This window comes from Cinclus cinclus, chromosome 3 (genome assembly GCF_963662255.1).
Source record: "Cinclus cinclus chromosome 3, bCinCin1.1, whole genome shotgun sequence".
Taxonomy (NCBI): domain Eukaryota; kingdom Metazoa; phylum Chordata; class Aves; order Passeriformes; family Cinclidae; genus Cinclus; species Cinclus cinclus.
The window spans coordinates 48,875,393-48,891,481 of record NC_085048.1 but is presented as its reverse complement, the minus strand read 5'-3'; the positions used below and the strand labels follow the sequence as shown (position 1 = coordinate 48,891,481).

The 16,089-nt window shown below is 38.9% G+C and overlaps 2 protein-coding genes across 4 annotated transcripts in view; both read left to right on the top strand.

Moving 5' to 3' along the window:
* Positions 1-9,309, top strand: part of FAM184A (family with sequence similarity 184 member A) — a 71,740-nt gene extending 62,431 nt beyond the window's left edge. For 2 of the 3 annotated variants that reach the window (XM_062488760.1, XM_062488761.1), the window contains 4 exons: positions 2,806-2,923; positions 3,609-3,713; positions 7,298-7,500; positions 9,228-9,309. In XM_062488760.1, the coding sequence (XP_062344744.1) occupies positions 2,806-2,923; positions 3,609-3,713; positions 7,298-7,500; positions 9,228-9,309 (508 nt within the window). The remainder of the gene's footprint in view (positions 1-2,805; positions 2,924-3,608; positions 3,714-7,297; positions 7,501-9,227) is intronic. The other variant, XM_062488764.1, reaches the window with a different exon arrangement.
* Positions 9,310-15,110: 5,801 nt separating this feature from the next.
* MCM9 (minichromosome maintenance 9 homologous recombination repair factor) overlaps positions 15,111-16,089 on the top strand; it is a 47,432-nt gene continuing 46,453 nt past the window's right edge. Inside the window, exon 1 of the mRNA XM_062488759.1 lies at positions 15,111-15,420. Coding sequence (XP_062344743.1) covers positions 15,111-15,420 — 310 coding nt within the window. The remainder of the gene's footprint in view (positions 15,421-16,089) is intronic.

The following is a 16,089-nucleotide window of genomic DNA, read 5'->3' as shown; positions in this document are numbered from 1 at the left end:
GGGTTTGAGACCAAAGAATTTCAGGTGGGAAAGATTAAATCTGTGCAGTTCCCAGAAAACCAGAGAAAACACCTTTTTTGAGAGCACAAGAATATCTTAAAATAGTTTATAAACAGTACAGTATTTACCACTACTAAGAAGTGAGATTGTAGCATGAGTGTTGCGAACATTTTCAGATTTGGTAGCATAAGGAGAAATAGTGTCTGAAACTGATTGTATGAACATAACAGTAACAAAAGGCTTAAGAGTTTCTCTGAATAAAAATGCCACCAGGGATTAGACCACCTAATGGTGGCAGAAGTGATGTAATAGAATGTCACCAACCAGTGTTTTCCTGTCTTCCACATCCTTCATTCTCTGTCTCTGTGGTGCTACCCATTTGGTCACAGTTTCTGGCTCAGGTTTCATAGCACATTGGCGAGGCTTCCTGCCACAAAGTTGTCACTAAGGGATTTGTATTTGCAGCACGAAAGATTTATGGCAGAGAGAATAAATTGGTTCTAAGTTTTTGATAGAAAGCTTTTCTAAGTATCAGTTACAAATGGACAGTAAAGCCAAAATGCAGCTAGCTTTTTCTGGATAATGAGTCGTCAGAAATTTCCTTCAAATAAAATGGTTAGAAAAATTCTAGTTTTCACCCCCTTGTAACTGCATGCACGCTCTTGTGTGCTGATAAATGTGGTACCTTTCTGTTCAGTAAATTAGATGTGAGCTACCTCCTGTTTGCTGCATTTATCTTGTATGAGAAACAGGCCTATGACTCCACCAGAACTGTTTTGGAACTGTTTACCCTAAGTGTTTTCTGCATTAAGTTGTTTGCTTCTCAGTGTAAGGGAATTTTCTGAATTTAGCTGGTTTTCTACTCCTCACTCTTGCTCAATTTAGAGCTCTGAGGAGGTGGCCACTGGCCTAAAATCAGCGAGCATCATCAAGGGTGCCCTGACTGGGCTTTCAGTGTGTTATTTCTCTGTTTATGCTGAAGCAAGAAGCTGTCCAAAGAGGAAACTATGTAGAAAGGCAAAGAAATGTAAAAAACCAAACCAAACCAAACAAAAGCAAAACCAAACAAGCAAACAAAAAAAAAAAATCCCCAAAACCAAAAACCAAACAAAACCCAAAAACTTCCTCAACCCAGGGAATTTTTATGCAGCTGTTTCTTAAGTAACTGTTCACAGGTTCAACCTCATCTAAAGTGTGGCCTCAGGAATGTTTGTGAAATAGAGAATCTGTCTTGGAATATTTGAGAGGGGGTGTCATTAATAAGGCTGTACAACTAAACTCTTTAAATTACAAATTATCTATTTGAAACAGAAAAAAAGCCCAGTTCTCTTAAGTATTTGGAAATAAAATGGCAGCTGTGTGTAACTATCTACTATACTGTGGGAATCTATGCACCATAGCTTAACCCAGCATAAAAAGTATGCATAAAAATTAAGCCAGCTGAGGCTATTTTTATTCTGCTGAGTCAAATGCCTTCTCTGCAAGTAAAAACAATGATGTTGTTCTCATTCATATTGTTTTATGTAAATACATTATATAATCTCCTCAGAATAGGTCCAGGTTATTTGAAGGTTATTAAATTATCAATATAATTTAATATTAACTGCTTTTTCAGCTTCAAATCAAAGTAAAAATCCCATAGTGGCTTTTGAATAGAAAATACTTATGTGAAGTAAAAAATTATGTCTACTTCCAGGTATCTACAGTTTGTTTAATTCTTGTGGAATCAAGCTTGACCTGGTTCAGATTCAATATAATGCATAGATTTTCCTCAGCGTTTCGGATTCCTTTTCTTTTTTCCACTTAGTGTTTTTAATTTTTCTGAATCTGTTCTGATACTGATACTTTGTTCACTACTCTACGTGAGGGCTGAATATGTGAGAGACATATTTTAGTACTTTCGTTTGAAACTATATTTAGTATCATGAGCATGTTATTAGTTTAAAGGAGACACAATAATTCGAAACTGTCATGTCTTCAGAACTTGTTCTTTAAGAAAAAGGGATATTTATGCAGTTATTTGTACAATTCCTCTCTCAGTTGGCTTATTTCACTTCTCTCCTTTAATGCTTTCCCACCAGGCATTTCAAATTTCCTCTTAGTTTTTTTTTTTCAAATGTTTATCAGTTGTTACATTAGATTTCCTAATATCCAAGTGTTATTCCTTTTGTTTTGCAGCTCATTCCTTTATTTCATCTCTGATGGTACTAAGTAGCTTTTGTGGAGAGGAGTTAGTTACCTATTAGTCTTCAACGTTCTTGGGTATCTTCTGTTCCAGTATGTTCCACATGAACTGAGCAAGATGCTGTGGTTTTGAATGCCTTATTTTTAGCCTGACTTACAAGTGGTCCTTTTCTAAAATGCAGTAGTGCATGCACAGGAAGGATGTTAAGTTTTTAGAGTGTTCCCTATATTATTAGTTGCTGGAGCAAAAGTTTCTAGTTTTTTTTTGTTTGCTTGTTTGTTTTGTTTTGTTGTTGTTGTTGTTGTTTTTGGGGGTTTTTTTTGTTTTGGTTTGGTTTTTTTGGTTTTTTTGGTTTTTTTTGCTGTTGTTGGGGGTTTTTAGTTTTTTATTTTGTTTTTTGTTGGGGTGTTTTTTGGGGTTTTTTTTGCTTTGTTTTGTTTTGTTTCTTAACTATCTAAAGTGGAAGGAGAATGTAGAAATTAATTTCCTTCAAGGTGGTAAGAAAGTCATCCTCTATTTTTACTCCCTAAACTCTCTTCTGTGCTTATCAAAAATGTGACAATTCACTCATCATTTAACACTGGATCAGGCTAAAGGGGATATTCTTCTTTTCTATAAAGTTTAGAAGAAATGGAAGAAAAATATAAAAACAGAGAATCAAGACCAGAAGACTTGCAGCTTATCTCAGAACTGAAAGACCTTATTGCAGAGCGGGACCAACTCATAAAGAAATTGATTGTAAGACTTCTATGCTCTCTTGGTGTAATGTCTTGACAAATACAAAAGTTAATCTGATTCCAAGTGTTTGAAATGTATTTAAAGAACCAATCCTGCTAGTTTTTTATTCATATTCTTTGACACACTATTGCTCTGGTTTCAATGACTCATAATAGTAAAACTAATTAGATACAGAGTGTTTTCCAAAATCAAACATAATACATTATTACTGGAAGTATTTTGGTACGTCCTTTATCAGATGTCTCCTGCCTCCATCCCTGGGACAAACCAGCCATGTAAGCCATGTAAGAAGTAGTTTCTTCTGTGGAGTTCCTACCAAGATCCTGACCCACTGAGTTTTACAAATTTAGAGCACAACACCCTGACTTGGGTTAGTCTAATTAGAACCTAATTAAGAAGCAAGAAGGAATGAGGAAATCAAAACTGATTACAGAATTTACTGAGTCTTTTGCATTAGGCATAATCCATTAGGGTGTGCTCACTCTCAGGACCATGGAACTGCATAAATAGAAATTATTTAGATTATTCCATATAATAATATATAAACATAAAATGCAATTTTTGGAATGACCAGATTATTTTTACATGTAAGTATAAATTTATTTGAGAACATTTTACAGGCAGATTTGGCCACTAACTGGTTGAAAATGCATAAAAAGGAGTTTCTATCTGTTATTCTTTTTAGGAGGACAAAAAGTTCTATCAGCTGGAACTAGTAAACAGGGAGACTAACTACAACAAAATGCTTAATGCAAGCCCTAATGTTGGTGTTATTAATCCATTGGTGAAGGTATGTTCCATGGACTTCATTGCTAAAGTAAAGAAAAAGAAATCTAAAGATAGTAAAAAGAAGAGATATATGTGCGTGTGTGTGTGCCTGCATCTATACATAAATCACTCTTAACAGACCTGTTCAAAACAAGGAACATAGTTTTCCATTTGTCTACTTATTTTTGTGTAGGTTTGTTTCTTCTGTGTTGTTGAGAGATCCACTGATGCTGTTGCCCTGGTTTGCTTGACATGTGTGACATAAAACACACTTCCTTATCACAAAACTGCAAATTTAAAATGGAAAAATGAAAGAAAGGCTATAAAGGGTAGAACTGTATCATGCAATAGAGAGCAGTGACACCCCTAACCGATTTTAGTTTTTTAATTTTTCTTGGGTATTATGGAAAGTGCAAGGGCACTTTGCACTTTTTGGGAAGCTCTCAGGGTGGAAGAGCATTAGAAAGACAAGAAGAGGGGACAGTAAAAAGAAGGGAATAAGGGTAAAAGGGGGAGGGGAAGCATTTGTAAATGGTGTGGAATGATTCTGAAGGGGGAAAGACGTAGAGTAAGATTAGAGGAGTGGAGTGGCAAACCAGTATGGACAGTGGAGGCTGCAAGAGACTGAAGTCAGTCTCAAGCCTTCTTAGTTACTGTCACCACCTATACAAATGAAGGAACTTGAGTAGCAGCATTTGCCAGTTCTCTCCATCCTGCAGAATAGCAGCCAGGGAAGGCTACTGTACACACCGGCATAGTAGCCTTCCTGTGACTTCAAAAGCCAGCAGCATTCCTTCTTGAGGATTGTGAATAGACTGTGGTAGTCTAATCCAGTCAGTCTGTTCTAGTCTAAATACTATTCCTTTTCACCACTTCAGGAGTGAGTCCTCTGACATTTCCTTCCTCCTTGTGATAACCTACAGGTTATTTCACTTGCATGGAGGGGGAAGGGATTTGTGCCAGCTGTAGAGACAAAAGAAGTTGGGAAGGTTCTGAAGCAGAGGCTAAAACCCAAGGGGCACAACCTGAGCAGCTCAGATGCTCAAGAGCTTCAGTGGTCAAGGTTCAGGTTATTTAAAAGGAGGTCTAGCCCCATTATTTGAGATCAGGCTGTGTTTTTTAGCTAGCCTTACTGCAGTTTCACATCAGATCAGCATATTTCACAGTTCTGCACAAACTCTGCTGCAAAATGTCAATATTTTCTTATGATTTTCATGAGCCCAGCAGCTCTCTCAAGCTTTTCAAGGTGCCTAATTTTTATGCTAACTGCATAAAAGAAATGTAGGGCCCATTAGAGACAATAGCAGGAGTTCCAGATACAATTTCAGTGGTTGGTTGAAAATGTTGAAGTCTGTCTGAACCACCCATTTACAAAGATGTAAAATGTAACTATTTGGTATATAACCTTGTTTTGTGTGAAGTCTGAAGTGTTTGGGAAAAGTACTTCAGCATCAGATTTCCATAGTGACAAATCACATATTTTTATAATATGCTTCTATCACTTAAAATGTTTAAACTTTTAAAGTGTCTTGTATGCCAGAACATTCTGGTCTTTCATTTCATAACTTGTGGACTATGTTACTTTATTTTGTCAAAGCACGTACTGTGTTATTAGAGAATGAATTACAAAGAAACTGAAAATCTCATTCTCTTTTCTTTTTTTTCGTAAAAAAAAAAAAAAGAAATTATGAGTTACTACAGGCTTTGCATATTAATGCAAAATTACAGCCACTGCAGTATGTGTTAGAGCTTCCCTAATTTCTGCAATTGATCTGTTTAGTGTAATACTACGTCCCTACATCTAAAGCTTCTTAATACTTTGCATGAATTTCATGGGAACAATACATACAGTTTTCTCTCTCTCCAGATTTGACTGCTTCAGAAGCAAAGATTGTTTTATAGAGAATATTATATAAATAATAGTATTTTTCTATGCAGTTATGTGGCTAACATTAATTTTCCAGAAATGAGCCACCTGTAGAGCACACAGATTTAATTACAGTTCGTTTAACACACTGTTTTAATTACAGCATGTATTGTCTTGCAGGTGTATTTTACATGCAGTTGGTTACTTTCACCAAACTATTTCTTGTTTCTTTACTACTACACCAGATATGTATGGGGCAGTCTTAGTTTAATCCTTTGTATCTGATGATCACTCACTGTGATGCTTAAAACCCACTTTTTTTCTATTATAGCTCTCTGTTAAATTGTCAGGGTGTTTTAATTGTATATTGCCAAACACAACTAAGAGTATGTGTCTGCAATTAGTATTGTTTACATATGCCAACCCTGGAGAGGTCAGGCACTGAAATCAAAGCTAGTAGAAAGCCTAAGAGAAGAAAGTGCAAACAAATAATAGGAGACTGTCTGTCTCTAGCTGAACTCATGTCCAACCTCAAATAGAGCAGCTCTCCTGTTCCAGGTGGAATTCTGCTGGAAAATATTATATAGAAACAACATGAGAGTCCACTTGTCTTTCATTTTATGTAGTTCAAATATATGCAGTTAATAAGCCCTTTAGGGGTTTTTCTCCTAGCTGCTTTGTTATATTCAAATAATGCGTAATTTATTGTATTTTTGAGCAAGGGATTTTTAATTGCTCTGGATATGTCAAAAACTCCTATTTTTGGAAATAAGGCACTTTCAATTTTAGTATTTTATTGTGGACATGAAAAATGTGATGAAGCCAGAAAAATACACGTCCTGTCAGCCATTTAAAAGAAAAGCAATGGAATCATTTGAAACATCCTTCTGCATTAAAATTTCTATAAAAACAGAGAGGATCACTGACTCCCTTGTATGATCTGTTCTAGAATGTAAAATAGTAATAGTATTTATAATAGTATCAAAGTAAGTACAGAGAGTACTGTAAAAAAAACCAAAAAAAACCCAAACATGTTCAGTTGTGCCATCTGGCGTCTAGAAGTGGCAGCTGTATTAGCATCAAAGCCAGGCCTTTACTTTGTGCAAAAAAACCTGGACTCCTGTACAGTCATATTTTTATCTTTAGTGTATTGCTGTAATGCTTTTCTTACTGAGAGGGTGTAATTGTTGTAAATGAAGTGTAGGTGTCTTTATAGGTTTCATGGTCCAGTTACCAAAATGTGCCTCAGTGATGGAGTGAAATGTGTTGCAGAAACCAATTTTTTTATCATTCAAATTTGCTGTAATTGCATTTCATAGTGGAGCTGTTTCACAGATATGAAGAAAAGATTTAAGTAAACATGAAAGGTTTAACAGACTGAAAGGAAATTTTGCACAAGATTGTCAACCTCCAGTGTTTAAATAGAACCAATACATGTTTAAATGAACCTATGATTCAATATAACCAAAATGTTATATTGAAAGATCATATACTCATGTGGTATACTCATTGATTATAACACTAAATAATAATAATTTAATCATTTTTATTAGAAATTTGATTTTTCCTGTGAAAATTTGTGGTGTTCAGGTCAAAGCAAACAGAAAACTACAACTGTAAAAATTCCTGTCCTTCAAAAAAACCTCCAAACCAGCCATCAATAAAACTTCTAAATTAGCCAATGTCCTCATCTGTCCTGGTGCAAGAAGCCTTCCTTACATTTGTTATTTTTAATGCAGCAAAAGAAGAAGAACGATAAATCAACAAACAGGTTTGTGAGTGTCCCCAATCTAAGTGCTCTGGAATCTAGCGGAGTGGTGGGCAATGGACATCCAAACCGCCTGGACCCCATTCCTAACTCACCCATCCACGATATTGAGTTCAACAGCAGCAAACCACTACCACAGCCAATGCCACCCAAAGAGCCCAAGACGTTTTTGAGGTGAGCACTGCCTCACCAATCTTTTTTTTTTTTGCTTTTTTTTTTTTTTTTTTTTTTTGCTTAACTTTGGAAAATTTTGCATTCTTACTGAGCTGAATACCACTTGCTTTATCAGCCTTTCAGAGGTACAAGTACTCTTGTGGCATTTTTAATTTTTATATTATAATTATAACCTCTTTATAGTACTCCTTTTTATTGTAGACCTTACTGAAATGTGAAATATTCTCTCACTTTTTCCTAAGCCTTGACTTCGAAAATCTTTATAAGTACCTTAACAGAATCCATGTGCTTCCAATTGTTTACATATATGAACAATGGATTCAGGTGTTTGTGTTATTTACTGATTTTCATTTAGAAATTGATACTAGCACAGAGATTTTTTTATTTAATATTATGTGATAAAGATTTTTATGTAAGAAAATTATTTTCTGTGCTAGTTGAATGTTTTGTGTTTCCTCTTTCCTCACCTGTATGACATTGTTTCATAGGAGTAACCTTACTACAGCAACAGGAAATATACAGGCTTGGGTGCTTGATGCTGAGCTTCCAGTAATCAAAACCAGCATTAAAGTCTCAAGTAATTCCCTCACAAAATAATCTACTGAATTGAATAACTTAAAAATGGCATTTTAGAGGCAGGATTTTAATCTTTTATCTTGATACAACCACATATTAAATGCAACGAAGTGTTGTACTTTGTATCTAGTAGGTGCTGATCTACCTCTTAAGTTGCCAACTTAAAGAGAAATGTAATTACTTGTTCCACAGCTGGTTGGTTGTTCTCTCCTTTGGTTCAGTGTAAAAGTTCACATACCTAGCCGCTGATAATTATAAAGGGAAACAAATGATAGAATCTAAAATAGATAACGAAAAACAGTATTTTTCAAGAAAATATTTTTTTAAAACAAAAAGTACTGTTGCTATTTTTTTCTCCTCTGCATGTTATGTGCATGAATATGCTCAAGTATCTATAAAAATGCATGTGCATGACCCCATGGCCTGTGATGCTGGAGTTTCCACTCCAAATTGTTTTGTGCTCTGTGTTATCCTATAGCAGAGATTTTTTTATTACCAATTTTTATTGATAAAAGAACTTGTGCAATTAAATTATTCTTTCCTGCTCATTTTGTGAGAATGTTAAGTGTTCAAGGAGGAGCCAAATGCTGCTTGCAACACAGCAGCTTGTTTTTTCTAGTATCTTGGCATATTTTAAGCATGTGCATGAACAATTGCAAGTGGTATTTGTGATGGGTATTAATTATTACAGAAGTGTGTATTTCTGTTCAGTTGAGTCAGTCTTTGTGAGCACATGTCTACAAATATGATGTTCGCATCATATTTTTCACAATTAACTTTACCACAGGAAAAGGATGCTAAAAGAGGACCTTCAACAGTCATGCTTTTCCAAGAGAAAAGTTTTTATTCTTCCTGAAAACTACAGCTATTTATGAGATTTAAAATTGTTTTCCAAAATATTATTTGCCCACCCTGTAATGTGGATTATGAACTGATTTGTGCTGCTGGTGCTCTCCAATGGAGTGGATGATCACAGATTCCATAGGGAGACATTAAATCACATCCTAAGGTTCACTGACAATTAATCCATGGAAAAACAGACTGTGTTCATAACTGAATCTTCTCTGTGATTTTTTCCCCTTCTCCTAACAGTTGTACTTTTCACGTAGTTGTAGGATAAATGTTTTTTTTCTTTCTTTCTGTGAATTTAGCCCTCCTCAGACTGATGCCTCACCAGTGGCTTCACCAGACCCACAACGCCAGGAGTGGTTTGCCCGATACTTTACATTCTGAGAGATGATTTGTTTTTGTGGCACAGCGTGATGTGGACTGTTTATAAGAGCATGACCTTAAGTAAACCCTCATGTGAACAAGCTTTCCTGTAATTTGTCAAACACTGTGAATGAGAAAGTATTTGTCTTTCTGATTTGAAACTGCACTGTATTTCATGTTATGTGTTGGAATCACCTGACATGGTACTATATAATGCGTGTAATTATAACTATTATTTTTATTTTAAATTGAAGAATCTTTAAACTTTGTAATTACTACATAATAAATTTTGGTAGAACAAACATAATGCTTTTCCCCTTTTTCCTATAAATGTGTTTTCTTTGATTTCAGGTAAGGATTTTACCCCCAAATAACATAATTGCATGGTTACTATAAATACAAATTAAATTGTAAAAGGAAAAATATTTATCTCTCATTCTCTCCAATTTGGGTGGGATATGTTTAATGCACCTTGGTGCTATTACTTTGTAGCAGTTTAAAAACCTTCTCTGGCTAACATTTAAAAGGAAGAATGCTATATAAAACTAGTGTGTAGCTGCTGGCCTTCAGAGCAGATGGATTCTGGTAGAAGATTAAAAAAGCCACAAACCAGGAGCTGTTCTTTGGGAAGAGGGCTTGTCTCCTCACATACTGCTTAAGAGACTTCACCATCTAGTTATAATCAAAAATGTTATCATTGAATTTAAGCATAAATTATTCCCACAGGTTCTGTATTTCTTTCATGAACATCAAAAAAAAAATGCTTGAAATATTTAGAAAACTGTTCTAGGTATTTCTGTGTAAATCAAGAATCTATATTATGAGCATATAGTCTTGCTTTGGATAAAATTCATGTCTTAAAAAGAAAACTAAGCCACAAACAAAAACCAACTACACAGCTTTTTCCCATTAATACATACTACAGATACAGATCTTTCATTAAAACTTACCTTCCCTTGTCTATATTAATTTTTTTTTCTTAAACTGATATATGAAGCTGTTTTTCAGCTAGTGAGCATGATTCCCCAATCTATACCTTTTATGATGTCAGTATTGCTCAAGAAATTTGTTGCAGCATAGGGAAAACCAGAGCTTATTGTCTTTTTTATATTTTTTCATTCAAAGATTACCACAAATTAACTCACACTGGTAGTCTCAGGGAGAATATTGTCTTTGTTTTATGAATGTATTTTTAAGCTGAATCTCTTATCTTTTAAAAGCAGGAAAAATATGTCTGAGTTATTTGAATAAGATTCTAGTTAGCATATACAAAGGTCTTGAATTTTAATATTTAATCTAAAGCCCTAACTGCATTCTTTTTTTGCTATATGCACAAAGGTAAATACCCAGATGAAGATACTTGCTAATTACAATGAGTTTTATATGTACTATATGTATAAATGAAAAATTTGTATGTTTTCATATAAACAATATAAAAATCTTCTAAATGCACATTTAAAAACTTCTATCATATAATTCACCTTGAAAACACCACTGAAAGCTGTATTCTGGTGATGCTGCCATGGATTAAAAATGTATATATCAGATTTTCTGTAGCTGGTGGACTCAACTGTAGGAATATGCAACTTTTTAATTTTAGAAAAAAGCCATATTGGGCAAAATGTCAGATTTCTTGGCTGTTACCCAAAATAAAATTCACTAGATCATTTTGTTACAATGTTCTGAAGTGAGTGTTGCGTATTTTTTCTTGCATGCTTTGCAAGGGATCAGCTGCCTTCTCCCATCCTCAACTTCATTTGTGCATTTTCACATATGGAATGAATAGCTGCATCAGGAATATGAAGATAATGATCTTTACATTTACCTATTCAGTGAAAGGTGTACTCATTGTTTTTTTACTAGTAGTCATCTGAATGTTAAGAAGCACTCAGTTAGCAGCAGTTGTACTACTGCCTTATCAGTTTCCTCAAACTAAAAAACCACCAAAAAAAAAAGTCCCAAAACCAACCAAAAATAAAATGCCCCCAAAAAAAACAACTAGAGGAAACTAGGAACAAATTTTTTTTCTACCAAATGGCATTAAGAACTCTGTAACTCATATTTGTAGAAGAACCCAGTATCTGGCTCTTGGGATTAAGGAACTTGTGTGATGGCTGTGCCATTGTGTTTCTGATCCTTGCAGTATCTGGTAGTCTGAAAAATGCTAAAGGTGCACGGATTCATGAGTTCATAAGCAGCTTCAGCCTCGGCTGCCAAGAGATGCACTTTAGGGTAGGGTCTGGAGCCCAAGTTTTCCAGCCACGTGGACATCCCACCATATTCATGCTGCCTGGTCTAAATCTTTCCCTAACCTGTGGGATCCGTGAGCCCTTCTCAGCTTTGTGCAGCCTTGCTGGCAGTGTCCAAATAGCACACTGTACCACTACCCTGACCACAGTATTAATGGGCAGTTCTTGTGCTCTCCTGGAACAGAACAAACCCAGATTGAGGGCACACTCTGTATTCTGTAAAACTGAAAAACAGAGCAGCTTTAAGTCTTTGTCTTCATTACCACCCAAGACTATCAGGAGGAACTGAAACAAAAATAGTAATACTGGTTTATGTAAGAAAGCCATTATTCCAAGTGGAAAGCAAAGCCAGACCAGGCAAGTGTTCTGAGCTCAGGACAAGACAACTTTTCAGGCTGGTAAGTGCCAGCATTCTGTCCATCCACTAGTTTGAAACAACTACTTTTTCCTGTCTTTTTTTTGCACCATGATTTCAAAAAAAGGCTATTTCATGGATTTTCAAAAGGGCCTAATAAATTTTTTGATAACTTCTTGTTGAGTAAACATTTCTTCATTACTTACCTATGCACGTAACAGTTACTGGTTGTTGTTAGATAATAGTAAGTTGTTAAGAAATTTGAGTGTTTTCTTGTAGGAACCACTGTCTGATCATAGCCTTTACATACCAGTATCTGCTACTTGCTCTGTAGATGAAAAAACAGCTGCCCCACCTGCAGGCAGCTGCACTGGTTATTTAGACTACAAACCCAGTCTGAGGAAGCACACATGGACACCTCCGGGAATTCAGAGATTTGACAGCTTTGTCACACCAGAAGCCAGGTAACTGTGCTAACAAATGTGCAGCAACAACTGTGTCCCATCATTAGAAAATAGCAGCCTGGTTTTGTACCTTGCAAAACCAGCACTATAAACTGATTAAAGTTGGCACTAAAAACATATGCCAGAGAAAAGGCTTGTTTTGAATTTGCATAGTGATCAATTTATATTTTAAGTGCAGATCTCAGCAGTGCCTTTGCAGATGTTAAATTGGTTACAACAGGACCATTTTATAAAACAAAAATGTATTTTTCTTCTAGAGACATACCTAGGGGTTAAAACACTTCCTCTTTATAATCCCCATGAAGCAGTCTTTCGCTGGAAACACTGTTTCCTTCAGGTGAGGATTTAGGCACATCTACAAGTACCCTGAAGTTTGTATTGACAAGCAATGCAAGAGAGGTAACTGAAGTTCCCTCCACTGATTTGCCAGACAGGAGTCCTATGCAGAAATTCTCTTCTGATAGCACGTGGAGTAGCAATTCAGAGACGTCTGTTTTGTAATTTAGAGCACCTGTGGAGTTCCACATAATTTTTCCCCCAAAACATTCCCAAACCATTCCCTTCTCTGCTGGCCAAACATTTTTCAGATGAACCCACAGATAGTAACATAATATTATCAAGAGTTGAAGTAACCACCGCAGCTTTCTTATTCGTTAAAATCACTTTTAAATAGGAAGGAAAGAACCCCAGCATACTAGTCATTAAAATTACTTATCTTAGTTTTATTAAGGCACTGATTATTTTATTTATTCAAGCCATACATCATAACTTGATAAGGCATCTAAAGGATATTTTTGTTTGAAAAGTGTTGATCGGCCCCTCCACCAACTGTAAAACTTTGTATTAAAATATGAACTGTGTATATTTCTTCTGACACATTTTTATTATAGAACTATTGGTGTTATTGTAGTACACTTTTTGGTTAAGATCTTACATGGGCAGTGATTTTTGTTTTGAGTGTCTATCAAGAATTCATCATTAATACAGGCTAACAGTGGGAGGCCCTGGGAGTGAGAAGCTTAACTGAGAAAAGTTTAAAGATCACTCAAGCACTTTGAAGTTATGGTGACATTAGGCTGTGCTCTGTGATACTGCAAGACTTGAATGGACATATGAAAAAGATTCAAATGCCTTTTCAGAGGTACCAAGAAAATACACAAGTAACTCAGAAGACAATTGCTGGTACCCTCAGAAAGGCAATGTATTTCTACCTAACCTCTGTTACTTTCTCCCTGTCACCCCCACCCCCCAAGCACACTTTTTTTTGTTTCTTTTCTCCTTTCTTTTCTTTGCCTCTTTTACTATAAAAAAATACATATCTTTTTGTTTTGCACCAACCTTTAACCTCGTTTGGTTTTATTCATGCTTTTAGGTATAATCTGAGTATTTTTGTTCTTTCTGTTTATATATATAAAGACTTAGTTTTATTTGCTCTTCTGGGTTTAAACCAGATTGTAATAGCCTGGAACACAATTTTGATGCATAATTAGCTAAAATACCTCAAATATTTTAAATAATTGTAGAGCATGTCACTGGATGGTTATACACAGGGAATAATAATACAGATAAGAAACTATTCAAAATACCATACTGTAAATTCTAGGCAAATGCAAAAGCTACAGAGCATGCAGAAAACACTGTTTTTCGGCTACGATAAGAATAAAATCCCCAAGCTCCTCAGACTGTGTTATGCCCTCATGAACAACGGGGAAGTGGCTGGTTTGTCGTGCAGCTCTCTCTACAGAAGCCAAATTTAGACTTTGAGGTGTAACCCGCGGGAGTGGAGAGGGAACTTGTATGAAGCAGTTTCAGCTACCTCGGGGCTACCCCTGCCCGCAGCCCCTTTCCCGCGCCCGGCAATCCCCCACGCCGTGCCGGAGCAGCGTCTCTCTCCACGGGGTGCGGACAGTGCCACGGCTGCACGCAGAGCCCGCAGCTGGATCTTTTGTTCCCGAGAAGCCGGCCGGCTGGAGCGTCCCTCGTGCCGGGCTTGCCGCCCTTCGCCTACTCCCTGGAGGGCCGGTTCCCCCGCGGGAAGCGCCCCGGCATCCCATCCCATCCCGTCCCGTCCCGTCCCGTCCCGCCCCTCCCTGCTGAGGGCCGCCGGGCCCGGGCGTGGAGCGGCGCGGAGGGCGGGGACGGAGCCGCTCCTCCCGCCAGGTGAGGGAGCTGCGGCCGCTGCCTCGGCGCGCCGGGAAGCGGCGGGAGAGGGGCGGCCTGGCGGGGTGCAGGGAGCGCAGCGCATCCCTCGCTGCCCGGCGCTGAGGAGGGACAGGACGGGACGGGACGCGCCCGCCTGGCCGTTTTCAAAACTTGCCGTGGTGGAAGCGGCCGGAGCGGGAGAGCGAGCAAGGCGCTGCGGCAGCTGCCGGCCTTCATCGCCTGCACAGCGAGGGAAAGCTCAGCCGCCCGCCTTCGCTCCTCCCACTACCGGGGAGGAGCGTCCCGCCCGCTCCCCTCCCACGCCGGCGGGGCGGGCCGGGCCGGGTCGGGTCGGCGGGAGCCGTCGCTGAGGGGTGGGGGGCTGGGGCCGGCCCCGCCGACCCGGCGCGGTCCCGGTGTGGAGCAGCGGCGGGGTGGAGGTGCTGCCGTGACGAGGTTTCCCTGCCCGAGCTCGTGAGCCCCGCCCCGCCCCGCCTGGCTCCGCGATGGGCTTTTCGTAGGGAAAGACAAAGTTTCCCGCCCGGCGCGCGGCCGTACCGGGAAGCGCCGCTGTGTGACCGCCCCCCCGCGCCTTGTCCCCGCAGGGACACCATGGGGCTGAGCGCGGACCAGGTGAGCCTCATCGGGCAGGTGTTCGAGTCCTACGTGCTGGAGCACCACAGGGACGAAATCCTGGGCATCCTGAGGGAGGCGGACGAGCAGGCGCACTACCCCGTCGTCGTCGACGCCTTGACGCTCTTCGAGACCAACATGGAGATCGGGGAGTACTTCAACGCCTTCCCCAGCCAGGTGCTCCCGGTTTTCGACAGCGCGCTGCGGCGGGCTGCGCTGGCAGCGCTGCAGGAGAGCGCGGACCCGGCGCAGCTCAGCCTCAAGCAGAACCTCCACGCCAGGGTCTCGGGTGAGTGCTCGGGCGGGGGCTGCAGCGAGCTGCACCTCCCAGCCGGGACTGCCAACATTTCTTGGCTCTTCAGGGAAGCCGCCAGAATTTCCGTACTCTGTAACAAACTATCGGGGCGCCGTGGAATGAACAAGTTTGAGTCTTGCCGTTCCAGCGTTTGAAGCAGTTTGCTGCAGCGGGGAATCCTGACTGTTTATTAAGCGGCAAAGGACACGTGTAAACACGTGGATGTGTGTAGATTTAACTCCCAAAAGAAAAGCTGTGGCCATCCCCACTGGCCTGCGTGCAATCGTTGGTGTCTCTCGCTGGGTCAGGGCTTAAACTAAAGTCTTTCTAGGGCAAAGACTCCTCAAAGCAGTAGATGGTCTTACATTATTTCTTTTAGACAGAAGGTTTAAAGAGAAGAAAAAGAAAGAAGGAAAAAAAAGGTCCTGGAAAAAGTTTTAGGGGAGGATACATAGTTCCTAAGTTTTACTGCAGGTTGACTTTCCTACCTGCCAGTTGGCTCTCAGTCCTTATCGGGTTCAGCCATCTTCTAGAAGAGGCAAAACCTAAATTTTGAGTTCTCTTGTAACAATTTCACCCAAAACTGTTGAATTTTATGCTTAACTATTATAAAATTGCTTGTCATAAAATCAGAATGAGTTTTTGGAAGGCGTGATCATTAAT